This window comes from Amblyomma mixtum, chromosome 3 (genome assembly GCF_055824585.1).
Source record: "Amblyomma mixtum isolate Tamu chromosome 3, ASM5582458v1, whole genome shotgun sequence".
In the NCBI taxonomy this organism is placed as follows: Eukaryota; Metazoa; Arthropoda; class Arachnida; order Ixodida; family Ixodidae; genus Amblyomma; species Amblyomma mixtum.
This window is the reverse complement of record NC_143014.1, coordinates 318,815,108-318,839,567: the sequence shown is the minus strand read 5'-3', so window position 1 is coordinate 318,839,567 and position 24,460 is coordinate 318,815,108. Positions and strand designations below refer to the sequence as shown.

The window sequence follows — 24,460 nt, the reverse complement described above, 5'->3', positions numbered from 1 at the left end:
AAATATGGCCACTGGTCGCTCGTGCCCGGTTATACTTCGGACATTGCCTGCAATATCGCGCGCGAGCGGGAAAAACTTGTTTAGGTTTTGTATTCCGCGAGTACTGCACATAGCTCTGCCCTATCCATTCTCACTATCGCTGCCCACTGCACTTCTACGGCATTTTATATGGAGTATCGGCGCGTGCACAGCCTCAGGTGAAAAAACCTTTAAAGTGGACTTGAGACTTTAATGCTATTACAATCACTACACGAAATGTAACTAGGTGTATGCTCAATTTTTCACCAAAAAAGCTACACGTCGAGGCAGAGCTACACATTGGAGGAATAGCACCGAGGCGTTTTCGCTTGGTAATAAATATTCAATCCGGGCTCAAAGTAGCCCAGCGATCATGGCTGTTCCAGCTACCTTCTGTGCTGCACCAGCCTGATCCACCATGGTGGGGTGCTGTAACCGTGACGAAGCTGTCTGAGCTGCCAAGCACTGGTAACTAGTCAAGCAACAGCACTATGGTGAGCCGTATATATCAGCTTGCATCCAGTAATTGTGACGCTATTTTTGGCTCACTGTAACTGTCAGCAAACTCTCGCTTTCGCACACTGTGTGACCTTGACAAGCCTTTAAAACGAAAATTACTGACATGGACACAGGTTACTGCGAGTTTTATGCAAAATACAGTTGTTCTACTTTACAGCCTCAAGCACGCATTTTTCTATGCAGGGTGCATGACGCAAGTTACCTGACCACCTCGGATGCTTGTGGAGATTCCAGGACTTGCGCAGAGGGTGGCGGCCATGATATTTATTATTTTCCTTTGAGAAATTTTCAGTAAAAGGTTTTGCAGCATTGGGCATTAAAAACGAGACCCGACACCTCCTTCGCATTCTTCCGCATGACTGCAGTTAAATTACGTACACAAGTATTCATCGTGCTCGAGTTCATGTGCGTTGTTTCTAACATGACCACATCGCCTTCTCGATAATTCTGGTGTATGTTAATGAATATTAATTAATATTGCTTTCACAGCTGCTGACTAAACGTGGCGGAGATGAAAGCCAAATTTCATTAAAAAGTGGGTAATTGAAATTTAATTAACTTTCATTTGACAGCAAAATATACTTCAGCAATGCTGCTATGTTTCTGCCATATTTCTTTTCTATAGAGGTCTTTATACATACGCAGTGAGCCCCACTGAGAAAAACACATAAAAATAAAACTGCGTTGAACAGTGCTTATTATGGGGACGGATAGCTACAGAACAGTGGTGTAATTACAGTTCATCAAACGGGTACACGTGCAGCAGAGACTTCAGTATCGAACGGTGCTGATCGCGAGAATAGGTTTTAATACTCGTTTATGCATCAGATATCTCTGTCAAAATGCGATTGGCGAGAAATTGGTCTATAGAGGGATACTAATATCTTCGGCCTTTAATAGAGAAATGATAATAGCAGTAAATTACATTTTGAAGTACAAAGCGCGACAGATGCCTCAAGAAAAATGACAACGCGGGCAGTTCAGAGCACATTTTGCATAGGTTCCTGATTCAATCCCCAGTGAAATTGTCATCTTATGATTTGAGAGTACCAGCATATCCAGATATTCTAGACAAGACCATTTTTTATGAACGCAGTTTTTCATAGATCGTAGGATTCTACTATGAGAGAATGTACCCACAAGTAGCCCATCAGAAAGCTTTAATTTTTTTCTATTAGCGTTTTTGATATCTTTAAGAACGCGGCCCATTGTGCGGAGAGAGATGCTCTAATGAAAAAAAGAAACAGAATTTAGTCGGCGTCTAAAAATCGCAGGCATCCTACTCTGCATGGGGAATGGAATTTGGGAGACAAAGGCGGAAGGAAAGCGATGCGAAAAGGTAAAATAAAAGCAAAAGCGGAGAAGTTAAAATGCGGCCATGAAATGTGTACAAGGTGCATCGGCGAGAAGTGACGTCACACATGAAATGATGAAGTGCTTAATCCGACAGATGGGCTAACAAAGTTCACAGCTTGAAGAAACCATGAGGGCAACATGCAAGCCGAAATCAGAGGTGGTCAAGTTGTCCAATGTCCTTTAAATACGGAAAAAGAACTGCATTGCATGTCCCTGTTACCTAGGGCAGGCTATGGGACCTAAAACACTGTCCATTGTTAGAGGCACTGGGGAGAGCTTCTCCATGCAACGCTCATTGCACGCACGCTCGTCAGCATGTGCAGGGCACTCAATATCGATATTTTCCACGGTTTTAATCGAGTAGCACCCATCCTTAACCACTCGATAGGAGCGGTGGAAAACGATTAATAAATAATTGTGCTACGCGTCGGAATGAACAGTCACCTTCATTATTCTCTCACCGTCGACATATCGGCCTGCCGAAGCAGTGGGGTCGTCGCGACATACCAGCAGCTGATTTCGTTCACTCAAGCCAGGATTGAGAGCAGCACAATCGTGGAGCGCGAATGCGCTAGTCCCGTGATTCTTTTTTAGTTCGCGGAATTTCTTTGTAGCTCGGAAAAACGATACACGTGAGGCTTTCTTTGTCGCAAATAAATAAAATGGGTGTTTCTAAAGGTGCTCACTAACTTTGTTAGTCACATCTGCCGTCTGATGTCAATATTTAGGCATTGAGCAAAATTATCTTAATTACTCCTTAATTAATAGTAAAACAAAAAATTGCTTATGATGCGGAAACCGGTTTGTAGGTGTATGTAAGTGGTTTCCCTGGCCTACCTCTAATATTTTATCTTTTAACCCTTCGCTAAAGTTAGCCTGGAGACCATGTATATATATACACGGTGTGCCAGATAAATGTAACCAAGCTTTTAAAAAGTACGAAGTGCCCTAACCCAGTCAGACCAACTGAGGGTTGTTGCCAGTCGCGTGTGCTAGTCTGCAGTATTTTTTATTATGCAAACGTGATTAATTAGCAGAGACTAATGGGCTAACTTGTTAAATATTGCCTTCAGGAAGAAAGTGTCAATGGTGGAATTGTGGATCCCATAGAAAAATAACCGGCTGCCGTGTTTGCAACCAAGTACCACTGGTACAGCTTCTTTTATTTGCCTTAAAAGAAAGTGTGCAAAATGCAAAAAGAACCACGTGATAGGGAAGCAGTTTCAGCGTCCCCAGACGACCGGCCGAGCAACGACATTCGCTTATCTTTACAACGCTCTTCCGCACGGTGTTCGGCGTTTTGCCATGGTTGCGAGATATACGCCAGCAACTCTCGCATTGGCGCTAGGGCGACCACAGCGCATCTCGCCTTTAGCCGCCTGCACAGCCAGGGTCATCATTTACGGTTCCTTATATACTGTTGAATTCGTCGTTCTCTCATCGTGCTCGCATGACATTATTTTAGGTTGGGACTTTCTTACCCAACATGAGGCCCTCATCGACTGCGCTCGTGCCGCCCAGTCAAAAATTCCTTCAGCCTATCGGTCTGAAGGCTGAAGGAACCCGTAATTTGGGCTTGTTGGGCCTGTTGGTGATGGGCCTGTCGGGCCTGTTGGTGATGGCCTGTCGGGCCTGTTGGTGATGGACCTGATCGTGATGGACCTGATGGTGATGGACCTGGCGGTGTCAGACCTGTTGGTTCTAATGGCGTCGGCCTGTTGGCACAGATCCTGCTTGCAGGTATCGGGATAGTGTTAGGCCTACTGAGGGACGCCAGTCCTAATGGCGCACAATAGATAAGTTTTTTCATCACTCAGAAATGTGTGCTGCACATTGCGCATGATAACATAGCTTCTTCGATTAGTGCATCGCAAGCTGTTGCAAAAAGGCAGCGCCTGCTACTAATAATATTTTCCAATTAAGCTGGCCAAAAGGGTCTGTAATGCCCTACGATATATATACTGACAACCAGATTTAGGGCAAACGAAAGCTTTATTATAAAATAGAAACCTGTAAAGAGGAAGATGATCAGCAGTCAGAGAAGCAGAACCGAGGCGAGGCGCGAGATGAGAAGACGACGATCGGCAGCTGAAGCAGCAGAGCCGACGCGCGGCGCGAGACGAGAGCGTGAACTGTTGCGGGACCGGACCTGTCCTTGCCCGCTCTAACCGGCCTTCACAACTGTCAATAAAGGCCGTTACATCTTGGTGGAGGTGCGGGGTAGCGGAGAGACGTCTTTTCGGGTGATTTTGTTGAGGCGCCAGTAGTCAACGCAAAAGCGGATAGAGCCGTCTTTCTTGGTGACAAGGACGACGGGGGAAGCCCAAGGACTGTGTGATGGTTGTATGACGCCACGCTGCAGCATATCATTGACCTGGGTGTCGATAACCTGGCGTTCGGTGGCCGAGACGCGATATGGTCGTTGGCGCAACGGCAAATGGGCGCCAGTGTCGATCCGTTGTGTAACAGCTGAAGTGCGACCAAAACGGTGGTGAGAGAAGTCAAACGATGACCGAAACTTATCTAGCAGGGCCGCAAGCTGGGTCTTCTCCGGTGGCGAAAGATTTGTGTCGATTGAGCCCACAAAGACGGCCTCGGGAACGGGATCAGGAGACGGTGAGGAGGAAGTAAGTGAAGACACTTGCAGGCGGCAGGAGTCGTCCTCAGAAGGGTCCCAGGCGACGACGGAAGCGAAAGGCTGGACACATCCCAAGCATTCACCACGAAGAAGAGTGGAGGGGCACAGGAATGGATTCGTCAGGGGCAAGGCGCTGCAGCCGGCTGAGACGGCAAGCACGGCGAATGGCAGGGGTAGACAGTGGCGAGAAGCAGAGGAGTCGGACGGGATGAAGATGACAGGGCCGTTGGATCCAGAGTCGCAATGAACAGAGGCGAGCACAGCAGAGCACGGCGGGATCATGACGTCATCAGCCACAGTCAGCTTGGAGCACAAGTTAGTGGAAGCGTTCACAGAGTCGTCGCCGAAGGGAAGAAGGGCGACTTCGGAACGAGCGCAGTCGATGACAACGTCATGTTGGGAGAGAAAGTCCCAGCCTAAGATGACGTCGTGAGACGGCCATGGGAAGACGATGAATTCAACAATATACAGAACGTCCTGAATAGTAACTCGGGCTGTACATGCCCCCAAAGGCGCAATAAGTTGCGAATTAGCGGCGCGAAGCATAAAAACATATAGCGGAGTCATCACTTTTCGTAACTGGCGGCACAATTTCTCACTTAGTACAGATACAGCAGCACTGGTGTCAACAAGCGCGAAAGCATCGGTGCCCTCCACAGAAACCGCGATCAAATTTGTCGGAGAAAGTCGAGGTCTTGAGCTTGGTGACGAGCAAGCAGTTCTTGCCTCCGGAACTGCGGGCACTAGTTTTCCGAAGGGGAAGAGGGACGACGGCGCATCGGGGAAACCGAGCGACGACGCGGAGATGGAGCACGGCGGCGAATAGACGGCCTGAGATCGGAGGAAGCAGTGGTCTCAGAAGGCGAAGTGCGGTGAAAAGGCTGGGGAGGGGCGTAGGCGTAACCTCGAGGGTCAGTATTGGCAGCAGGGGACAACACTTGGCGGCGGCAGGGACGCATCACATGGCCAGGAATGCCGCAGACATAACAAATGGGTAGGTTGTCCGGTGTCCGCCATGGACGGAAACGTTGCGGTGGTGGCCAGGCAGGACGAAATGGTGTCGACTGCGGTGGATGCTGGTACGAAACGAACGTTTCTGGGCGGGGACGCCTGACGGCTTCGGCATAGGTAAGTGGCAAAATAAATTTATACATCATGACCTCCAATTTTTCGTTGCACGTCCCCCAGCTTCTGTGAGAGGTGCATGCGCACGGCTTTCAGTCTCTTCTCTGCAAGCTCCTTTGGTATGTCTCCCATGTAGATATGAAACAGAGCTGCACAATAGAACACAAAATAGGCCACATTTGAACACAACTAGATACATGATAAATGCAAAAGTGAGATTCAGAATTACCACTCTCATTGTAAAAAACACAGAAACGAATGTTCGCCATTAAAGGGGCCATGAAGCCTACTTTCGTGCATACCCTTGTTGTAGCATTTAATTCCCAACACATTAAATTACTATACCCAAAACTTTCAGTTGATTCCGTGCGGCAGATATCTTTAAAACGATTTTCGTTTCCTTTGCGAACTGACTGCTTGTCTGGCAACCTCTGATTGCTGACGACACATGGGCCTACCCACTCCGCGTCTGCTGTGTGTTGTTGGATGCATTGAGATGCTTGCATGAAAACCAAAGACAGAGATTACTCGAAACAACGGGCAATGCTATTTATACATTCTGTGCAGATATGTCAATTGCACTATCTTTGTCGCAGCAAGATCGGAGAACGCGCACAATGACTTGCCACCAGTCGTTGAGAACGCTAATTTCACAACCAAATAGATAAATCAGGTTACTGGCAGAACGGATCTTAGCGAGAGCCACACAAACAGTGTGGAGATCTCTGAAAGTGCTGTGATAGAGCCTGCATGAAGAAACGTATGGGCATAACACACCTTGCAAAAACTAAACGTCACTTTTGCCCGACTTTGCAGTTTTGGATGCAATAAGGACATTGCAGTTGTTACAAACCTCGGATACAATGAACAGGATCTCCATGACTATCACGCTTTCTGTAAGTGAGCGCGACTGTATTTGGCTGAAGCAAAGTTTGATTGCCTAGGTGTTACTCAAAGCAAAGAAAAAAAAAGCACTAGCACCTTTCAGAGAAGACTTTTTCCGGTGTAAGTGCCGGTTTCGCCTCTGTTCTGCCAAGAGACCGGCACTTATTTGAAAGCACGCCAGTCACGCTGCGGCTCTTCAGCTCATCAGGTGTCCAATACACCTGAGTAGCACCGCGGCAGAACATTGAGTCTGTTGGTGCTCTCAGGAGCATCTGCCAGGCACCAGGCTCCATCCAGAGCCCACTGCCTGCATAGACCTGCAGCAAACGTGGAGAATTTCGCATTTGTACACATTAACAGCAATGAATCAAGGGATTTTAAATATTTCATAACTTAAAACAAACAGCTGAAAAACATAAAAATTATGTAGGCATGAATGCACTCTTTTACAGCGAGCAGTGTCCAAAATCAGTAGATTTTTTATTTCTAGCCTTATAATTCGAAAAAAAAGAAATTGCTTGCGTGCAACATGAAATATATAGCACAATCTTCTGACAGTTCTAGCTTCTCTTCATTCCGAGTCAAATACCGCCAAAAGTTGAAATAATGTTCTCTGCCCCAATTCAAACAAACTTCAGAAATGAGAATAAATTTCCCATACCAACAACTAGGCATACCTGACAGAACAAGGCAGCCTCCTCATGATCAAAAATTATTTGTGTACTAAGAATTTCCTCAGGACAAGAATAACTGCAGACCCATTATGGCATCGTCAGGTAATGAAGTACAAAAATGACAAATTAGAAATGCTGACCTGTGCCTTACATGATATTGTCTGAAACCACACATCTATGCTTTGCACACTACCCTTTTCGGCACACTTACTGGGACTAGTATAAGTTTCTACTGTAAGCTAGCATCATCCTCTAAACTGTACCCATTTCACTATGTACCAGCCCCAATTTAATTAAGAATCATTCACTCACTCTACTATGGTATTTGATACACTATATGACTTAAGAACATGCACAATCACCTTTCCATCATCCCTAGCAGAACCTATCACAGTGTCCTGCCCACCAGGCAGCTGGAGCTGGCAGTCCGCGGCGCTCTCCATCTCCTCGGCTGAGCATACTTTTTTGACAAGAAAAGGATGTACACAAATATCAATGCACCTCAGCAGCACATATAAGCAAAAGCAAACTGAGTTCAGTTTGACATTGTGGGCTATCAAGTAAATGAAAAAAATTAAGTATTTTGCTCTCAAGGTAACAGTGAAAGCTTTGCACAGTAGAACGTCGCTGCTGAGTTGATGGGTGCTGCATTTTCCTGGCTGCTACACATTGTAGTGGTCTAGATCTGGCATGATGATAATAGGGTTCCATGCATTATAAACCCTGCTGTTCGTTGCATTGTAACTTCGGCCACATTCCTACACAGTAATACTTGTGAAATAACACCCCATGCCAGCCTAAATGAGAAACAGTGGCAGTCATATGTTTACTTCTAAAGCGGCTTTACTTGGCCTGGCATGTCTAGCACCACTGTGTTAGGCAGACGGCATTCAGACAGGCTGTGCCATCATCATCCACAGTGGTTGCACTTTTTTGAAGTAGTAGCTTCACTGCTACAGGTGCACGGCTGAGATCGCCATGTACGCAACATGACCTTCAAGTCTGCCACAAATAAAATAAACAAACAAATAAACCTCACAATCAGTGGGATTCAAACTCAGGTCCATTGGGCGAGAGCCAGGTGCGCTAACCACTAAGCTTCAGACCCACGGTGTGACAATTCAATAAAACTGGAGATATACAGGGTGTCCCAGCTAAAAGTAACCAAGCTTGTTAAAAAGAGGATGATCCCTAGACGAGTGAGACCAACTGAGGGTTGTTGATAGTCGCGTGTCCTAGTCTGCAGTATTTTTTTATTATGCAAACGTGATTAATTAGCAAAGACTAATTAGCTAACTTTTTAATTATTGCTTTCAGGAAGAAATTGTCAATGCAGGAGTTGTAGATCCCATAGAAAAATAATCGTTTGCCTTGTTTGCAGCTAAGTACCACTGATACAACTCCTTTTATCTGACTTAAAAGAAAGCCCGCGAAATACAAAAAGAACCACGTGATAGGGAAGCAGTTACAGCGCTCCCAAACGAGCGATCAAGCAAAGACATCCGCTTATGTTTGCAACGCTGTCCCGTACAGCTTTTGGCGTCTTGAGGAGGTGGCGAGATATGCACCAGGAACTGCTTATGCGTCATGGAAAGTGAGCGGGTGCTGCTTTTCAAGGAAGTGAAGCGCGGCTCGCATGGAGCGCTTTTTCACGCGTAACCTCGCCTCGAGTGATAGGAATGTGGCCGTGCCGCTAACTTGCACCGTCACGCGCTGAAGAAACGGTCGCCCTAGCGCCGATGCGAGAGTTAATTACGTATATCTCGCAACCATCACAAAACGCCGAACCCCGTTCGGGACAACGTTGCAAAGATAAGCGAATGTCGTTGCTTGGCTGGTCGTCTGGGAGCGCTGAAACTGCTTCCCTATCACGTGGCTCTTTTTGTATTTCGCGGGCTTTCTTTTAAGTCAAATAAAAGAAGCTGTATCAGTGGTACTTGGCTCCAAACACGGCAAACGGTTATTTTTCAAAGGGATCTACAACTCCTGCATTGACACTTTCTTCCTGTAGGCAATAATTAAAAAGTTAGCTAATTAGTCTCTGCTATTTAATCATGTTTGCATAATAAAAAAAAAATACTACTGACTAGGACACGCGACTGGCAACAACCCTCAGTTGGTCTCACTCGGCTAGGGATCATCCTCTTTTTTACAAGCTTCGTTACTTTTAGCTGGGACACCCTGTATATGTGCTTCTTGTATACTAACTGCTAGGTTACACAGCCGCTCATGCAATATCATGGTAATTTGTGATTCGAGCGATTCATGATTGATCAGTGACAGGCGATTTCGAGAGGAGTTTGAAGAGGAATAACAAGAGGAAGACGAAGAATACAAAGAGGAAGATTAGCGCTCCACACGCAGAAAATCTAACACCACGGGTATAGGAAAAAATCAGCTGTGGTTTAGCTTCGGTTAAACCTGGTGAGAAGCAGTAGTTTCACGTAGCTACGTGCGGCAAAGTCCAAAGAAACAACAATCTTTCAACAAGCCGAGAAACTAGAAACAAACAAAGCTTTGCAAAGCGCAGCCACATGAAGCTACCGCTTCTCGCCATGTTTAATCAGAGCTAAACCACAGCTAATTTTTCTTCACCTATCCTTGTTTCTTTGTAATTGTGCTGCTAGTGTTAGTGTGGCTGGCGCGATTGATTTTGTCCTTCCGCACCTCATCACATCTTTTGTGACTTCTGGATGCACACAGCAGTGGCAACAAAGAGGACGAGGGCTAGCCTCCGCTGGAACCAACCATTATGTTGGCTGTAGCGGCATTAGACATTCTCAGAAAGTATGTTTGCAATGATCGCAACAGCCACATAGCCCCGTAAATTCTGGAGAAATGAGTAGTCCTCACCGGACGTAAGAAAATGCAGCAGACAATGCTGCATGATTTTTTCAAGTGCCAGCACTGCAATAAATGTGTTTAGTTCTTCATTCCTGTCATTTTTAAATTTGTCCTACTTCCTGCCTCTAATGTTTCCTCGCTCTTGCATTTTTTTTTGTAGCAAGAGCTATTGGTCGCAAAGTAGCATTTTCACTGCGGCGGTGGTCACACCGTGGTCACACCGCTTCTTGCGCCGCTGCCTAGCAACCGTTGCCAGATGGAGCCGCGCCATCTGGTGCAACGTCAGAGGAGGAGGAGAGCCAGAGATAGCAGTAGGCACAGCAAGAGACCTCCCAGGTCTACGTATGCATTCACTGGACACCCAGAAATCACGCACAAGGGACCGGGAACAGGACTGCCCACGAGGCTGCTGGCGCGCAGCTATAGGAAGACCGTCGGCATTGCCTTAACGTGAGCCGACCAACTCGGACCACCCTTATCGTTCTCCCATCCCGCTCATAATACCTGACTCTATCATCACACGCCTTTAACAAGAGCAGAGGGGTTTGTCGTGGGACTTTGTCCCAGACATTACTCCATCCATTCCTTCTGGACTTTCTCGCCCGGCTTAAGTTCTCGCTCACAAGGTGCGAGCCGGTGCAGCGTACACCCCGGACATCCCGAGTCGATGGCACCGAACCAGGATCGGCTGCCCCGATTGCCCTGCTGACTCTGTTGATTTGCACCACCTGATCTGGACCTGTCCTGGCACTGCGAGCCTCTGCGCCTGCTACACCTCTGCCTACCACATCCAGACATACGATGACTGGACGGCCCCCAGTACCGACGCCAAGCGCAAGCTCAGTGCCCTGCTAGACTTCATATCAGAGACCGACACCCTCACCTTCACCTAACCAACCCACTTCCCCCTTGGGCCTCAGGTCATCCTTGTGATTAAAGATTTATGAATGAATGAGCAGCGGCCTGTATAAGAGGGCGGTTCGTTGAAGCTGTTGTGGCCAGAGATGAAGAGCGAGTCGGAGAGGCTGAAACAAACCAAGCTTAGCTGTTGGAACGAAACAAGGCAAAGGCGACGAGACCGAGGAAGAACGTGCAGAACGTCTGAATAAGCGACGCCGTGAAAATGCAGCTCGACGAGTTCGCCTAGCCTCTGAAGGTCCATTACCTCTCGCTACGTATGTCTGGCATAGCTGAGCTAAGCCACAGCCAATTTTTTTAGTCCCGTGAGGAGTACATCAGCAGGGTTATGCTGTATTAAAACTTGTAGAAACATTAATACTATGAGAAACACATCTCAGTGAAGAGTTGATCGGCTGCTACACTAACAGTAGTAAAGCTTTTTGACGGGCTAGTTGGTACATATTCATATTTGAAAGGGTGTGCGCTAAAAAAGACGTACACAGGAAAAAGATAGAGACGACAGGAAAGAAGCGCAACTTCCAACTTTAATGACGACAAAAGAAGCCAGGCGCACATATATATCCGCTGATAAACAGATATGAGCTGCGTGATGGAGCGTGACCCCATCAACCAAACATAAGACAGCGCAAAAAATGCATATCTAAGTGACATTAAAAGAAACCCAAGAAAGTGAACATATCAAACACCTGCCGAGGTAAGGTAAAAAAGTGGGATTCGTATCGGCTGACAACAATGCATAACAACATGGGAAAACTGAGCTGTATGAAAGACGACACTGAAAAAGAGGATAACACCATAAAAAAGGCTAACAACATGACGAAATTTTTAACAAAGAACAAGTGAAAGATGGAGATAAAAACCGTGTAAAGGGTGGTAAATAAAGGCACATTGGAACATCTAAAAGGACAATAAAACATAGAGAGGCGAACGGGTTAATAGTCTAGATGTACCCATCCAGAAAGGCAAGTTCATTTCTAGACAGGTTAATGGAAGGCGTGCTAACGCACTTGTCTTTCCTGAGGTGAATAAAAAAGGCCTCGATTACTTCTCTTTCAGTCTTGTCCTGAGCCTTAGCTAGAAACTTGGTTTCATTAAACTTGGGGTAGCAGTTCTGGCAACTGCTGCAGTGTAACGGAAGGTTACCTCCAGACCTGTTCTTCATGGTGACGTTGTGCCTGCGGGCGCGCTCATTGAAACATTTCCCGGTTTGACCCACATACACTTTGCCGCACGTCAAGGGAATCTCGTACACAACATTGGCAGTGCATTGTGTGTACACGGTTTGATGCTTGATATTACAGGCCTTCTTAACACGCTTCCTGGTCACCATCGGACATAATTTCGCCAGTTTGCAAGTAGCCGAAAAAACCAGCCTAACCCCGTGACGAGACGCAACTTTCTTTAAATTGTGTGAAAGACCATGCAGGTAAGGTATAACCTGCACAGGTTTCCGTTCTGTTTGATGTTTAGCATGCTCCGAGGCGGTCAAAGGAGCTGAGACAGGATGCCTCGAAATATTCTTTTCAGGTAAAACGCATAAGCCTGCTTGTCCACTACGTGCCATTGTGTCTGAAAGGGATACGTGGCAAAAAGTTGTGGGTGACTTCCTTCGGTGCCAACTGGACAGAATAGCTGGCGCTTACCCTTACCTCGTTCGAAGCTCAAAGGAAGTGGTGCAGGTACTGGAGGGAGGCAAGGTATCGGCCACAACTGGTTTTTCAATTGACGTTGAGGACTTATTTTACTCTGTGCCTCACGACGGGTTGTTGGATGCTGTTCGTGAACATTTGGAAGAATTTGGCGAAGTCAGGTTTCAAAATTCTGCCGGTGTCACAACTGAAAAATTTCTGGACCTACTATTGTTTTATTTGGATTCCACTGTTATTTGCTTCCAGGATGAGTTTTACTTGCAAAAAGCCGGAATTTGTATAGGTTCCTCAGTCGCACCGGTCTTATGCGGAATTTTTCTGGCGTCATTTGACCGGCGCCTTGAAGCTAGCTTGAAGGACACAGGGATAACACGTATTTTCAGATACGTCGACGATTATCTTGTCCTTCTTAACGCACCTTCATACTGTGCTGCTGATACACTTGTAGTCCAAATTCTCACTACCTTCTGTTCTTCATCGAGGGGTCTAAAATTCACGCATGAACGAGCAGATCATGATCGACTCCAGTTTCTTGACTTACAGCTTATTTTTACAAATTATCATGTGTGTTGGTCTTATCAGCCGCACTCAAAGAAGTCACTTTTGCCCTATGATAGTGCCCACTCCAAGCTGGTAAAGCTTGGCATAGTATCTCTTTGCATGAAATCTGCATTAGAAAAATCCTGCGGCCACAAGATAGGTGAAAGTTTCCAGTGCCAGATCGACCGAATTTCTGCTGCAGGTTACCCTGCAAATCTGGTCACGAACATGTCTGAAAACCTTTTGCAAAAAATTAAAAACTCTGAGCATGCTAAACATCAAACAGAACGGAAACCTGTGCAGGTTATACCTTACCTGCATGGTCTTTCACACAATTTAAAGAAAGTTGCGTCTCGTCACGGGGTTAGGCTGGTTTTTTCGGCTACTTGCAAACTGGCGAAATTATGTCCGATGGTGACCAGGAAGCGTGTTAAGAAGGCCTGTAATATCAAGCATCAAACCGTGTACACACAATGCACTGCCAATGTTGTGTACGAGATTCCCTTGACGTGCGGCAAAGTGTATGTGGGTCAAACCGGGAAATGTTTCAATGAGCGCGCCCGCAGGCACAACGTCACCATGAAGAACAGGTCTGGAGGTAACCTTCCATTACACTGCAGCAGTTGCCAGAACTGCTACCCCAAGTTTAATGAAACCAAGTTTCTAGCTAAGGCTCAGGACAAGACAGAAAGAGAAGTAATCGAGGCCTTTTTTATTCACCTCAGGAAAGACAAGTGCGTTAGCACGCCTTCCATTAACCTGTCTAGAAATGAACTTGCCTTTCTGGATGGGTACATCTAGACTATTAACCCGTTCGCCTCTCTATGTTTTAGTTTCCTTTTAGATGTTCCAATGTGCCTTTATTTACCACCCTTTACACGGTTTTTATCTCCATCTTTCACTTGTTCTTTGTTAAAAATTTCGTCATGTTGTTAGCCTTTTTTATGGTGTTATCCTCTTTTTCAGTGTCATCTTTCATACAGCTCTGTTTTCCCATGTTGTTATGCATTGTTGTCAGCCGATACGAATCCCACTTTTTTACCTTACCTCGGCAGGTGTTTGATATGTTCACTTTCTTGGGTTTCTTTTAATGTCACTTAGATATGCATTTTTTGCGCTGTCTTATGTTTGGTTGATGGGGTCACGCTCCATCACGCAGCTCATATCTGTTTATCAGCGGATATATATGTGCGCCTGGCTTCTTTTGTTGTCATTAAAGTTGGAAGTTGCGCTTCTTTCCTGTCGTCTCTATCTTTTCCCTGTGTACGTCTTTTTTAGCGTACACCCTTTCAAACTACACTAACACTGATGGCTAAAAAGATAACTGGTGAAATAATGAGGGCTAAGTGACAAGTGACAACCGTGGCCGCAGTGGCTCAGTGGTTATAACGCTTGGCTGCTGACCCAAATGACGAGAGTTCGATCCAGCTGCGGCAATGGAATTTCGATGGAGGCGAAGTTCCAGGGGCCCGTGTGCTGTGCGATGTCAGTGCACGTTAAAGAACCTCAGCTGGTCGAAATTTCCGGAGGCCTCCACTACCACGTCCCTCATAGCCCGAGTCGCTTTGGGACGTTGAACCCCCATAAACGAGCCTTAAAGACACAGCAGAACACTGCGGAGCGAGAGCAGTTCAGAAAAATCGCATATCCTGCCAAAAATGAAAGGGACAGTACAGCAAGCCTCATAGGCAATGCAAAAAGAAAAAAAAAGACGTCAGGTTCAATTAACTGCGCATCTGCTGAAGGACAGCAGGAACACTGTGCCAGAAAACTTTTCAACCTGTACACGGTACAACGCCTAACAACTTTGAATGTACCAGACGACCAGAATAATGCTAATATATTTTGTTAATTCACAAGAAAGGGGATGTCAATCAATTAAAAAGCTTTTAATTATTAGATAACTATGGGAAAGAAACATGAAGCTTAATGAAAAGGCTTGAAATGCAACTGAAGGCAGGACGGCAAGCTATCGAAAGGTATAGATGTAATCACACAGTAGAGTAGGAGAGCGACACAAAGTAGAGATAAAAAGTACAGAAAGAAATGGGGCCTGGGAAGGGTATGTAACCAATTTCAAGAAAGGTCAATGTAGCACATACAGTCAAAGTTAGGGGCACAGCAGAGATGGTGGAAGGATGAGAGTAGAAGTTTTAGGGGATAAGGCGCCCTCAAGTGGCACAGGACAGGGTTAACAGGCGCTCATTGGACAAATCCGTTGTTTGCAGTGAACATTTTCTTAGGCCGATTTGATTATGAAAAATAAAAAATGGCATGCATCACAAGAAGGTTCGCTCACCAAACTCGTCTGGCCCACTGCCACTAGCCCCATTGATGGATGTCATTGCTGGGGCCAGTTCTGTGAATTAGGTATAGTTAGAGTTCATGTCCTTACACCAAAATGCACATCAAAGGTAGTATATTCACACAACGGATGAGGTCGCAAAAAGATCTCTAGCATCACCTCAAGTAAAGGCAGTGTCCGCATGCTGAAAGCATTCACACATGAGATGAAAACAGCAGATCTTGTCCTAATAGAAAAAAAACGCCCTCCTCTTTCCATCTGCAGACACCAATTGGTTGGCGTCAATTCGTGACGTCAAGCCACATAATGCACAGTTCACCCTCAAGATTTGCAATTCAGTCCACCGTGCGAATTCACCTTAAGATGACTTCCAAGAGCACTTACTTTAAGCTCTAAGATATACATGCATGGTGACACCTACAACATGCAATTTGATGAAGTAGCTTAGCTAAGAAAAAAGGGATGAGCAGCACACATGTGAGCTACTCAGGAACAAGAACCAGAGCTAATGTTTTAAACAGTTACTAGGCACATTACCATAGCATGAAAATGCACACACACCTCTCAACTGGCATGTTAGAAATACAAAACACTTCAGTAAACTATCTACACAACAATAGCACACCTTGCAAACATACACCACCTGGACTTTGTGTTTCCCAAATATAAGACATTCATTTTGTGCACAAAATTGCAACAAATAAACAAAGTAGCAGTGCCACCTAATTGGCCATTAGAAACAAGGAGCAGAGGTATTATGAACAGCAGAGTTAGTTGTTGGCCTGGTTAGCATCACTGATTTAAGTTCATAGTTTTCCAGCCCTACGGAACACACACACATACATGAGCCGCCACGGCAGTTCAGTGGTTATGGTGCTCGGCTGCTGGCCTGTTAAGACACGGGTTCTATCCTGGCCGCGGTGGTTGCATTTCGATGGAGGCAAAATGCTACAGGCCCGTAAATGCAAACTGCATGCAGGAGATCTAAAGAATGAGGACAGGTTCCAAACTTGTCAAGCACTGCAGTGATTGTACAGAGATTTTCAAGTGTGAAGATCCTTAGCAGAAGCAAGCCACTTGTGAAGGGACAGAGACGCATCATATTAAAAAAGCTGGTTCACAATGTGCGAGCAATACTTCAGTTGTATCATATAACACAGAAATGATGTTTCTTTCATAGTTTTGATGATAAAGGTGTGATAAGTTTGTTTTTTTCCTGCTCCGCTGGTCTGCAGGCATTTAAGCAGTGTCTGTGCCGTTAAATAACCAGTTGTCAGTGAGTGCTGTGTTTTATCCTTCTTCCCAACTTCAGTAAAACGGCAAGTTGAAGAAAACAGCGCAGCAACAGGCACAAGAAAGAAGATGGGACAGGTGCTGACTAGCAACTGAAGGTTTATTGAAAAGGAACACTTAAAATATACTCTCTTCACAACCAAGAGCGTGCATGAGCTGCGCGAACAACACTGATAAGCTATCAACTTCTGTCATGGTGGTCAAGATTCAACAGTTCACAGCCATGAACGGCCATCCGTCCTTGTTAATGATTGTGAACTATTGTATCCTGACCACCATGACTGAAGTTGACAGGTTATCAGTGTTGTTTGCGCAGCTCATGCACGCTCTTGGTTGCGAAGAGAGTATATTTTATGCATTCCTTTTCAATAAACCTTCAGTTGCTAGTCAGCACCTGTCTCATCTTCTCTCTTGTCCCTGTTGCTGCGCTGTTTTCTTCAAGTATCCTTCTTCCCTTCTTTGGTCATGCACCGTTGCACTGGAAAACTACAAATTTAAAGTACTCTCAACATTTGCCTGAACAATTTAGCACGTCTAAAATATGCTTATCTTCTGGTAGCCTCCAGCTGCTCACAATGATGGTCTCTTCTAATTCATGATGTGACAAGCAAAGCTGCATCCCTGCAAAAAAAAGAAAGAACCAAAAATTTCCTAATATAAGCATCTTGGTGGGTACAAGTCTAATAACAAATCTTTTATAATCCTCAATGAGCACAGACATTGGACAGCTCTGTACAAAGAACTTATGTCCAGTCACTTGGCTCAAACCAAAATAGTGAGAAAAAATCCGCGCTTCCCTGGCAGCGCGAGCATATTTTAACACCCTGAGCAACAAATTGTTCTGAAAGTGGCTAAAAATGCATTCATTACAAAAAAGACATCGACTATTCATGCCAACTAAAATTCCTCAAAAGCAAGCAAATAATATACAAACAAAAATTCCCATTCCCGCATCTCACAGCAATGGCCAGTGCTGCTGTCTGGCTTGAATCCTGCCTTACAAGCGGACCTACTGGTGTCAGCCATGGGGACGGCCATTCAATTGCTTAAAACCACAAGGGCGTTTGTAGATGAAGACGCGGCTGGAGGTGGTTGCACATCACTCCCTTTGTCTTCCCTCAATTGTGCCATGGCAGGTGGCCGACAAAGTAAACTGAGCGAAGAGGGCAGGCCCAGCCTATAGTCTTTTTCAGCCTCACTGCTGTGCACAATTTGAAAGGCATAGTTGCTAACGGCCGATTCTTCGTGGGCTACATAAGCTAGATCACAAACTGATGATGGGTGCAGGGGTCAAGTGGATGCAGCTAACACAGGAAAGGGCTAATTTGGGGAATATGGGAGAGGCTGTCGCCCTGCTGCGAGTATAGTCCGGCTGATGATGATGGATGATTGAATTCCAATGAATATTTCACTTTTCTTACCCTTTGGGACGTTAAACCCCATAAAACCAAAACTTTTCCTACCCTTGGTGCAAATCGCTGCGCAGTCCCATAAATGTTGGTTATAAGAGTATACATCTGATTAAGAATGAGAGGGCAAAGACTACACTACTGGCATGATGCAGCAGCGTCAGTGTTAAGTGAAAGAATAAATTCTGGTTCCTTGCTTACAATGTCGCTGGATCTATGCTATCTTCCAGTAGAATGCATGAGAACTGGTGTAATGCCCTCGCACAAAGTGCAGACGTTAAGGAACATGCACAACTTGTTCTTCCAGAGAACGAAAAATTCCAAAGTAGTGGTAATGACCATCGCTCATCACCGCTGGATCACTATGCCTCTGCGTCTTTAGTAATTTTCTAGAATCCGTGGGTAACTCTGGATGGTATGGCTTCAGCACTTTAAGCAGGGAATGCAGGTGAGAAGCAGGCAATTGGCTATTAATTGCCCACACGCGCAAGTCGTGCTCTAGACATTGAGTAGCGGAACCAGACTCAGGTGTCATCCTATCTTCATAACCCACCAACTCCTCATTGTCAGAAATTCGCGACAACTCTTACGTTGCACTTTCTATGTCAGGGATGCTGCTAGCGGTGCTAAAATCTGACAAGTGAGAACTGCGGCTTTCAACTGCGTCCTCGACCGGCGCTGATAAAGAGGATAAAATAACATAATGCGATGAAAAGGCATCTTGAAACTGTTCTGCTCCTGTTGCGCACAATCTGCTGCCATGACCATTATCAAGACTGACAACTGCCAAACAGGGTAGCATTTCGTGATGCGTACCCGCAAAAGCCGGCTCTCACCATCGTGGGTACCCTTGACGAAAACAGTTTTCTAGTTCGTCGTGAACAGCCTCTGCTGTTCTTCGGCGTCGTTGCCGAAATGACACCTCGATTAGCGAACACTTCATTCTCTTCATGATACAACGAATGTAGCACTTTATCAAACTATCACGCAGGGCATGGGTAACATATATACACTACTGGCTTTGTGCCAACCAACACAGGTCACAGCACAACAATGCAAGTCTAGAAATCACTCACCATTGAGGTCATCCTCTGGGCAAGCCTTTGTTGTTTCAGCTGAATTCCAGTGAAACCACAACGAAACACAGCAGTGCGGGCACGACGACCGCCAAAAAACTGTACTAGAAGAACAAAAAACGTGAAAATCTTGCCATGACTGCCGCTGACACGCGAGTTCTCGGACCAGCGCACGCCGCAGGATTGGAATTTGTCTCTCGGCGCGGCCGCGAGTAGCCGCGGTTTGGATTTGGACCATTAGACTGCAGGGCGTCAGTGAAACCAGAACTAAATTTCTTCGGCAGTTTTAATTTTGTCTGCCTGTTTAATTAAAAACAAAGTAATTCCAGCTGTTTAAAAATATTTCAGATAGAAATATATCTTTCTACCTTAGTGTCACCATTTGCATACACACCACATGCAAACTTGCAATCGAAGTAAAAATTAATAAACAAATTAATACTCTCACGGTGAGGGGAAGTGATCTGGTACCGACTTTTCTATTTGGGCTTCAGAAATAGCCAGAGAGGGCATATTAACCTATAGCATGAATGTTATAGCAGTGCCATCGTATGTGGTTCAACATTTATTCATCATTTGACAATATTGCTGCAATGTGAAAAGACCACTTCAGAGCAACGTTATCAGCAAGTTGCTTGGTAACATTGCAGCAACATTATCTAATGTTGAAGAATGTTAGCGCAACATAGTACAACATTGGCAATGTTGTGGCAACGTTGCAGTTACATACTGTGCTACTAGGGATAGCAGCGAGGCTCTATGGTGAGGCAGCTATGACATATAATGTTCACCAGCTGCTGCACCTTTCTAAGGCTACGCGCATGTTTGGCCCATTATGGGGTGTGTCCACGGTTCCTTTTGAAGATGGGATTGGCCGTGCACTGCGGCTTGTGTCAGCAGCCAAGCTGGTGCCTATGCAGGTCGCTGAACGGTGCATAATGCAGCAGTGCTATCGAAGCTCAGAAAGAAATTTGGAGCTCCCAGCTCATTTGGCTTTTGCCAAGAAAAATATTGGCGCTTAGCACACAAACAGCTACCAGACATGTGCTCTAGGTGTGCCACACCCTGTTCCTTCATTTCCCGAGCAGCTAAAAATGATTTTCAATTCACACTTTGGCTGCATTCCTCAGATGTCTAGGTACTTTCGAGCACAAATTGGCAGCATTATTATACACAGTTCGGATTATTTGACTCCAAAAAAGACCAGCTCTTGTTATGTTAAAATGGTAGACGGCTCATATTGTTATGTACTTGGAACTTATGAGATTGCAGGCTGTATATATTTTCACTCCCAAAGGCTTCTTGTTTCACCACTTGTGTTTGATGTCCTACATATCATGCAGTGTCAGCACCCACCGGCTGATCAGAATAATTGTTTGCACTCCCTTGATGATGTGTCTCTGCAATGTGTTTTCTTTAGTATTAATAATGTTTCATACTTGTGTGAAGTGCCCAACCAGAAGGAAAGAGATTGATCTGGTAGTGATGTATGATGTGCAGTTCATGAAGGTAGTTTCAGTGTATTTTTATTTTTGTATTCCTTTAAGGTAGCTCTTCAGTGTGTTTAACTTTTTTCAAACTTGTGGCCATGAAATTCATTGCAGTTAGCAGCAATTACACCAATCTTCAGATTGTGACGGGAGGTTGCTCCATATTGTCACATTGTCAAAAGTTCGTCGTCAGTTATAAATTCAGCACGGCCACAAGCGGCAGGCATTGTCTTCGACGACCGCCAAGCACGCTTGTTGCTACACCGCTGCCGAGTCGTTCAGTTCTTTGTGGGTGGGAAACAGCCCAACAGTGTTTCTTTGGAAGCCGTTTTGCTGTCTACCTGACTGCCAAACTGCAGCCATCACAACTACGTGACAATATTACACTAATCTCAAAGTTTCTTTTATTCTTGGAACATTTATGCTTCAAAGTATTTAGTGCAAATAATGCAAGAGAGAACACATTGCCATGTATGCTGACAAAGTCTGTTGATGGGATTTATAAGACATAAGTAGAGGCCGGATTTTTAGGCACCAAGAAGGCATGTTTTAGGCGCCAAAAATAGGTGGTTAAGATTTGATTTTAGGCACCTAAAAAGAAAAATAGGCACTATAAACTGCATCAAAATTGCACTTATCAGATCCGAACATCAGCACGCAATATCTGCCATAAAGTAAAAACAGCCGGAATGATTTGAGATCTTAACCATTGTGTGCGAACCTTAGAAGCACTCTTTTTAAAGCTGTCGTGAAGCTTTTCGTACAACACGCATGCTTCAGCAGAGCAAAAGAGATGGTTACAAAGCCTTTTAAAATGCGTTGGCATACCTGAAAACAAACAATTTGCTTGTCGTGCACAATAGTAAAACAAGAGGCCGTGCATTTAGCAATTGATGCAAATGTGACTTTAAAGCATCCGACATGTGTTCAGAGTCATCCTCATAGGAATTAAACTTATCTCTTGCAGGCATGCACGGTGCTTTAACATTAATAAATGTGTCGCCATTTGTGTAAACTGCGTTTTATAGTTAGTGGCTCCAAGTGTCGGAAGTCACGCGGACTTAAAATGGTGCTTGCTATTAAAAGGGTCTGGAAACCATAAGTACGAGATGCTAAAAATGTAGCCGCTTAGTGCTGGTGATGCTTTATATGCCGAAAATAATTATATAGTTCAGCACGGGCCTACGTACATCCACTGGGGATTCATAATAAATAAACACCGTTCATATAGTAATCACTGCTAAAGTCATGAAAGCAGTAGCACACAAGCAACGTCTCCATGTTGGTGGGCTCAAAATTGTGCCTCTTCTCATTGAGAACAAGCTTGTAAGCTGAAAAGGAACGCTCCACACCAACAGATGTTACAGGAGTGTGCTTGTAGGAAACCATTTCGATTGAAGGGTTGAGATAATATGACATAGGAGTGACGCCAAAAGAGTGATATTCATACAAGCATCAAACATTGTTTGAGTGCATGAATGTGTTCCGTATGCACGCACGACTGGCACGGCTCTCAGCTGTCCAGTGCGGCCTACTCCAAGAAAACTGCCGCCAAAGGCTATTTGATTAGGATGACATGCAGATGAGGCACAAGGAATGATCATAAGGCAGATTACCAATATGGCAAATTTTATCCAGTTAAACTTTATCCAGCCAGCTTATGGAACAATTTGCAGTCAACTGGAACCCACTGGGAATTATGTGGACGAAACTTACGTACTTCATGTACTTTCCAAAATGTAGCACCATCTGGTCAACTACCATTTTAACGGCCAGAGTTTACAAGCTGTAACTACAAAACGGCAGAAACAGGAAAAAGGTTATTTCGATATTTTTGGCTGATGTGGTTGACATTGTCTACACAGTCGGCGTTGGAGTAGTGTTCACCACACCCAAGTGACGAAGTCATTTAATGTTGCCATGTGTGGGTTCAACTCAAAACCGAAATGGATTCGAAAACAAAGAGAATCTGAAAACAAAACCACAACGTATATCAGGGCCATTTTCTTCAAAATAGGGCATTTTTAGGCACCAACGTTGGAAATCGGCATTTATAGGCGCTGACGCCCAAAATAGGCATTTATGGCACCATCAAATGTGTATTAAACATGTCGTGAACGCCTAATTCATGCTCATATGTAAAAATGGTGCGCCTATGATGCCTTGAAAAAAATAGGCATTTGCCTAAAATCTGGTCTGTAGACATAAGGATATACCTGGCCTTGCAGCCTGATAGTATGATGCTTTGTCATCCTTGTTTCTTCATGTGTTTAAAATGTTTGCTGCTTTTAAGTGTAAAGAATAATGCACGTTCCTGTCCAACATTTATTACTCCCTCTGCTTTGTTGTTGTGGCCTAGTGTGTGTAATAAATCATGTTTGTAGATCACATCACATCACTTTATTTTCCTTAAAGACCCTTTTCCAGGGTGTTACATAAGGGGTGGGGTTTACGAAATGCAGGAATCAACAGTGCTTGAAAATGATGATGAACATGTTATGGCAGTAATATTATGGGGAAGGCCGTTCCAGTCAGCTGCTGCACGAGAAAAAAATGAGTTGGCAAAAACAGTGGTACGGCCACGTGGACGCAAAACTTGGAAGAGAATGATCGACCGATGCGGTGGGACCTACATTGTGGAAGTGCGCAAATGTATGGTTCTTGTTTTAGTGGTGAATAAAAGAACTTGTGAAACAGGACAAGACTGGCTATGCGACGGCGACTAGAAAGATTAGCTAGACCTGACTACGATTTGAGGGATGATATGCTGACATCGTACTAGTATGAGGAGTGCATGAATCTGATAGCCCTGTTTTGAAAAGATTCGATAGCGTGTGTTAAATATTCTTGATAAGGGCTCCAGATGGGTGATGCGTATTCAAGTTTATTTCTAATGAATGAGATGTACGCTTGTAGTCTTACGTGTTGTGGGGCTTCCCGTAGGTGATGTTTTAAGAAACCTAGTGTTTTATTAGCAGATGATATCAGGTTAGTCACGTGCAAACGCCAAGATAAATCATTAGAAATGGTGACTCCTAAGTATTTATATGACTGGACGAGGTCAACTGGGGAATTGCAGACTGTGTATTTGAAAACAAGAGGATTTCGACGGCGGGGAAAGGACATGCACTTGCATTTGTTAGAGTTGAGCATCATCATCCACTGGTAGCACCAGTCTTGCACATGGCGCAGGTCTGCCTGAAGGGATTCTTGGTCAGAATGGTTAGTCACTGAGCGATAAATGACGCAATCATCGGCGAATAAGCGGATGTGACAAGATACATGCTGGGGTAAATCATTAATGTATATGAGGAATAACAAAGGACCGAGAACAGAACCCTGTGGGACGCCAGAGGTTACTGGAAGCGGGTTGGAAAGTTGGTTATTAATGACGACGGACTGAGAGTGATGCGTGAGGAAAGCTTTAATCCATGCAATTATGTTCGGATGTATACTTCAACTGGGAGAGTTTAAGAAGCAAGCGTTGATGAGGTACTTTGTCGAATGCCTTAGCGAAATCTAAGAAAATGGAGTCAGTTTGCAGGTTAGTATCAAGGTTGGCGTGAATATCATGTAGAAAAATGGCTAGTTGAGTTTCGCAGGAGAACCCCTTGCGAAATCCATGCTGTGATGGATGGAAGAAATTATTTGAATCCAAAGATTGCATGATTTGAGAGTAAATGACATGTTCCATGATTTTGCACGGTACACTTGTTAA

The 24,460-nt window shown here is 44.9% G+C and overlaps 1 protein-coding gene across 1 annotated transcript; it reads right to left on the bottom strand.

The window, feature by feature from the left end:
• Positions 1-4,363: 4,363 nt before the first annotated feature.
• On the bottom strand, positions 4,364-16,203 carry LOC149355743 (uncharacterized). The gene is made up of 5 exons (XM_089583994.1): positions 15,634-16,203; positions 15,469-15,528; positions 7,578-7,675; positions 6,638-6,858; positions 4,364-5,805 (listed from the first exon to the last, which is right to left on the bottom strand). The coding sequence occupies exons 2-5, from the start codon at positions 15,512-15,514 to the stop codon at positions 5,685-5,687; spliced, it is 486 nt and encodes a 161-aa protein (XP_089440120.1). The 5' UTR covers positions 15,515-15,528; positions 15,634-16,203; the 3' UTR covers positions 4,364-5,684.
• Positions 16,204-24,460: the final 8,257 nt, after the last annotated feature.

Bases quoted from the DNA above. Each gene is read 5' to 3' on its own strand.
- LOC149355743 (XM_089583994.1), bottom strand. From the start codon at position 15,514: ATGACATCCATCAATGGGGCTAGTGGCAGTGGGCCAGACGAGTTTG. The intron at 6,859-7,577 runs GTGATTGTGCAT...CGTTTGCTGCAG, and splicing joins CTGCTAGGGATGATGGAAAG to GTCTATGCAGGCAGTGGGCT. The intron at 5,806-6,637 runs GTGCTAGTGCTT...TCTATTGTGCAG, and splicing joins GAAAAAGTCTTCTCTGAAAG to CTCTGTTTCATATCTACATG.